Raw genomic sequence first — 4,720 nt, 5'->3', positions numbered from 1 at the left:
TAATTATCCGTTTGGGTCGGCTGTAATAGGAAATGTATTGTTTGAGAGCATTGCATACTTCCTGACTTCCAGTGGAACGAGTCGCGTATAGCTTAGTAAATTTCGTAAATGCGTCTATCACAACTAATATATACTTCTTTTTGGATTTCGTAAGAGGTAGTGGTCCCAGGTGATCAATGTGAAGTGTGTCAAAAGGTTGGGGAGCTTTCGGTATACTGTGGATGTTCTGATTATTAGTTCTAGTGGGAGCTGAATATATGATACATTTCAAACAATTCTTAATGAAAGACTCAACTCTATTCCGCATAGAAGGAAACCAATAATGACAGCTAATTTTTGAAATTGTTTTGTCAACCGATAAGTGACCTATTTTCTCATGTGTGTGGCGGATGATATTATCTACCATCTCGCGGGGGACATAAAACTGAAGCTCTTTTGAGGGTGACTCATGATATACGAAACCATCTTGCAAAACATATCCAGGTAAATTTTCCAGTTCTAGTTGGGACCTAATGCTTTCAATAGTAGGATCACGAGATTGGGCTAGCTGTAGTTGGAAGTCAATATCAAGTTCACTTATAGCACCAATTGCTTCAGTCCGGCTCAGAGCATCCACGTGGGCCATAGAGGAACCTGAGCGATGCTGAATAGTATAGTCATAATTCTCGAGGAATAGGGACCACCGGGCAATCTTCGCAGAAGTGTTACGATTTTTCAGCGTTTGTACAAGAGAATTGCAATCCGTGATTATCTTTAAGGGTAATCCATGGACGTACGAGTGGAACCTTTTCAACGCATATATTACGGATAGAGTTTCCAACTCGTAGCTATGAAGTTTTGATTCTTCTTTAGAGGTGGTTTTAGAAAAATATGCTATTGGGTGAAGTTTCCCATCATTCTGTTTTTGGAATAAGACTGCACCGAAACCGAATGAGCTCGCGTCGCAATGCAGCTCCGTCTCATATTTGGGATTAAATATAGCCAAGACAGGAGACTGGACAAGTTTTTGACGAAGGGTTTGAAATGCTTGGATGCAGGAATTATCAAAATCAAATGGCACATCTTTCTGAAGAAGATTTGTAAGAGGTTTAGCTATATGAGAAAATGATGGAACGAACCTACGGAAGTAAGAAAAGAGCCCTAAACATCTTCTTAACTGTTTGACATTAGTAGGCATAGGAAAGTTATATATTGATGTAAGGTGTTTTCCACTAGGTCGTATACCAGAGGCACAGGCTTCGTATCCAAGATATTCCAAATTAGTGTGGGCAAATTTGCATTTATCAATGCGCAGTTCAAGTCCATTTTGTTTAAGTTTCTCGAGAACAGAACTCAACGTCTCAAGATGAGAGTGAAAGTCATTAGAAGCTATTATGATGTCGTCCAAGTAGACAACTAATTTCTCGGAATCTATAAATTCGCGTAATATTGAATTTATGAATCTCTGAAATTCCGCGGGGGCATTTTTAAGCCCAAAAAGCATCTTTAAATATTCATATTGCCCATCAGGTGTTACGAAGGAGGTGTACTTAATTGAGCTTTCATCCATCTTTACCTGATGGAAACCGCTTTTTAAATCAAGCAAACTAAATACACTTTTACCACTCAGGTGTTCGAGGCATGTCTCAATTAACGGTAATGGAAAATTATCCCTTACTGTTATTTTATTCAGGGGCCTGTAATCGACGCACATACGCACTTCACCACTTTTTTTTCTAACTAGCACAAGGGGAGAAGCGTATGGGGAATTACTTGGTTGAATGACTTTATCATTTAACAATTGGTTTACTATCTGTCGCACTTGATTCCTCTCCCCATAGGAAAGTCTACGTGGCTTTGCATAAATAGGGGTATCATGAACGAGATTAATTTTCATGGAATACTGAGGATATTCTATATTCTCAATAGGATAGTTAGTGTAGCAATGATCAAATGCGGACAAAATGGCAGCAGACTCTTTAGGCGAAAGTTGCTTCCCGATATCTAATTCAAGGGGGCTGTCAAATATCTCCGACACACAAATGTGGCTAAAAGGATCACCTACATCAAGGGACTTAACAGGTTTTGGTATCTTTTCGAAATCTGAATTACCCTCCGGTTCGCGAGCATAATGTGCGGGAATCATACTTGGATAGTGTGTAAGAAAGATTCTAAATTTTCCTAAAAGGTCACGACCTATTATGAATGGCCAAGGCATACTTCTAGCAGGTAAAATGATAAGCGAGTGTGTCACACTAATATTACGAATTATGATCCTGCACTCCACTCGACCTAACGTCGTGAGCATAGTATTTCCTAATCCTCGGTACCCAGAAGGGGTAGGTTGATGCGGAAAGTTACCTGGTACTACATTGTCTGCTATTAGACTTACAGGGCTGCCTGTATCAAAAAGTGATCGTAAAAACGTTTGTTCGCTCCATGTATGTTGGATATTGAAACTAACACATACCGTTTCAATTTCGCTAAGCAGTATTTGGTCCGCAGTTTCCTCATCGAATCCATGGGAACCCAGATGGTGCACCGCAGCAGTCGTAACGGGCTGGAAGTTTCGGCACTCTCGATGTGTATGTCCCATTTGGTGGCATTTAAAACAGGATCCCTTGGGGCGGCGTGGCATTGGGCAAGCGCTTTGATAATGGCCGAATTGAGAACAGTTAAAGCATCTGGCTGGTTCATTATTGTTGTTCTGCGCCCATTGACGCGAGGGGCCAGTGCTGCGGGGTGGAGCTGGGGGTTTAGTGCGTAACGGTGCTGGTGTAGGAGTCACGCCACGAGTTTGACGAAAAGTTTCGTATTTTTTCAGCAGGGTTTTAAGGTGCTCGAGCGATTTTGCAGCGAAACGTATGGATGACGTATTAATAGGATCATCAATTCCGTCAATTATAATATTGACCAAGTCTTCCTCTGGAATGACGGTGCCCGCTATTTGCTGCATTTCCAACACATACCTTGTGATGCTTTCATGTTGCGAGAGATGTCGTGCCCTTAGTTTTTTAAACACTTCTTCTAGTGAAGTTTTTGATGTGAAAGTACTAATAAGGTCAGCTTTCAGTGTCTCATAGGTGCATGCGCCTGAGGTTTTAGCAAAAATGGCGGCGGTGTCGGTGAGCAGGCGGCGCATACAGAAAAATTTCAGCTGGTCGTTTAGTGTGTACAAGCTACATACTTGTTCAAATTCTCGAAACCAGTGCTCCACCCCTACTCCTCCTCTTTCACCACTAAATTTTCCTATGAAGTCTTCAAAGTTGGGTACATACACTGGCAGCACTGTAGGTAGCGGCAAAGGGAGCGGTGGTGACGATGTTAAAGATGGCGGCACTGGCTGCGCTGTAGGTAAAGGCAGCGGTGGTGGTGATGATGATGATGGTAGCGAAGTCGAAGCGATGTTAGATGACTTCAGCATAGCGATTTTCTGACGAAGTTCGAGCACTTGCAGCTCCTTCTGCAGTGTTTCTAATTCCGTCTCTAACCCGCCAGAATTAGCTGTCTTGACAATTTCTTGCTCGTCATTCATTTGCTTTATCGCCAAATCCCCAGTATCAACACTTTCATGCGTTACTTCGGGCGCAAGCTTTTGTTCGGCTACAACGTGACTTCTAGGAAATAGCTCCTCGTACAACATGCGGATTTGAGCAATCGTAGCGGTTGGAGGCACCGGCACTTTCGCGTTCTCCAGCGCACACAACATATCTTCTTTAGACGGCATGGCACAATCCCACTTCTGAGATGTAAAACCTCGAGTTTTACCAATTTGTATTAAACGTTGAACTTATAAAAGGCACAAAATCGGAAGGCAGAAGAATTAACAGAAGGCTGAAGGTGTTGTCAGTACAACGATCCGTAAACGAATAATCTTTATTTTTGACATTCGGATTATCGCACAGTTGTCGCGGTGATGGTCATATTCCGATCCGGCACTATGGTCTAATTAGGGGTCAAATCTCCAGGGTACTACATTATTATTATTATTATTATTATTATTATTATTATTATTATTATTATTATTATTATTTTTATTATTATTATTATTATTATTATTAATATGATTGATATTATTATTTTTATTCATATTATTATTTTTATTATTATTATTATTATTGCTGACATGACTGCTATTTTAAATGGTGTTTTATTTCTCGCATATTTCAAAGCTGTCTCTAGTTGCTGGATGGTTTAAATCTTCGGAATACCCAAATATATAAATATAAATTCCCGAATTTATATTAGAGATACTTCATGTAATCTATTCATCGCCACTTGAGAAGTAAAATAAATCAACAAATTCTGTGCCCTCAAATCCCTCTTCCCTTACGACAGTCCGTCTTTCCCGCTTTGGTGTCAGGGGCTTGGTTTTGTTCGTGAATTTAACCAATTTTGCTTGTATTATACGAAAGATGTTCTCAAATGTGTTGATTTACTTTAACTTTGAATGCTGTAATGTAATTTTTTTCTATAATTATCTTTTTCATGTAGTTACGAGAAGTGTCCATCATACCTGCGGTGTCCGGTTTCACCTTTCTACCTCTAAATAAATAAATAAATTAAATAATTGATAAATTGATAAATAAATAAATTAATTAGATAAATTAAAAATAAAACCAAACTCAATGATTTTTGTAATTACCTATTACAATTTGGATTGTAATCGTGACGAACACTACGTTATACATAATTATTTATTTTAAAATAATTACACTACTTAATGAATAGTTATTTACCA

General features: G+C 39.3%; 1 protein-coding gene across 1 annotated transcript in view; it reads right to left on the bottom strand.

Moving 5' to 3' along the window:
* Positions 1-3,950, bottom strand: part of LOC133393562 (uncharacterized) — a 4,815-nt gene extending 865 nt beyond the window's left edge. Inside the window, exons 1-2 of the mRNA XM_061659050.1 lie at positions 2,450-3,950; positions 1-20 (exon numbers count right to left, since the gene is read on the bottom strand). The exon at positions 1-20 is cut by the window's left edge and continues 865 nt beyond it. Of these exons, the coding sequence (XP_061515034.1) occupies positions 1-20; positions 2,450-2,676 (247 nt within the window). The 5' untranslated portion in view covers positions 2,677-3,950. The remainder of the gene's footprint in view (positions 21-2,449) is intronic.
* Between the last annotated feature and the right edge of the window lie 770 nt (positions 3,951-4,720).

Source organism: Anopheles gambiae, chromosome 3, assembly GCF_943734735.2.
Source record: "Anopheles gambiae chromosome 3, idAnoGambNW_F1_1, whole genome shotgun sequence".
In the NCBI taxonomy this organism is placed as follows: Eukaryota; Metazoa; Arthropoda; class Insecta; order Diptera; family Culicidae; genus Anopheles; species Anopheles gambiae.
The sequence above is the reverse complement of the archived record's forward strand: the minus strand, read 5'-3'. Positions and strand labels throughout refer to the sequence as shown.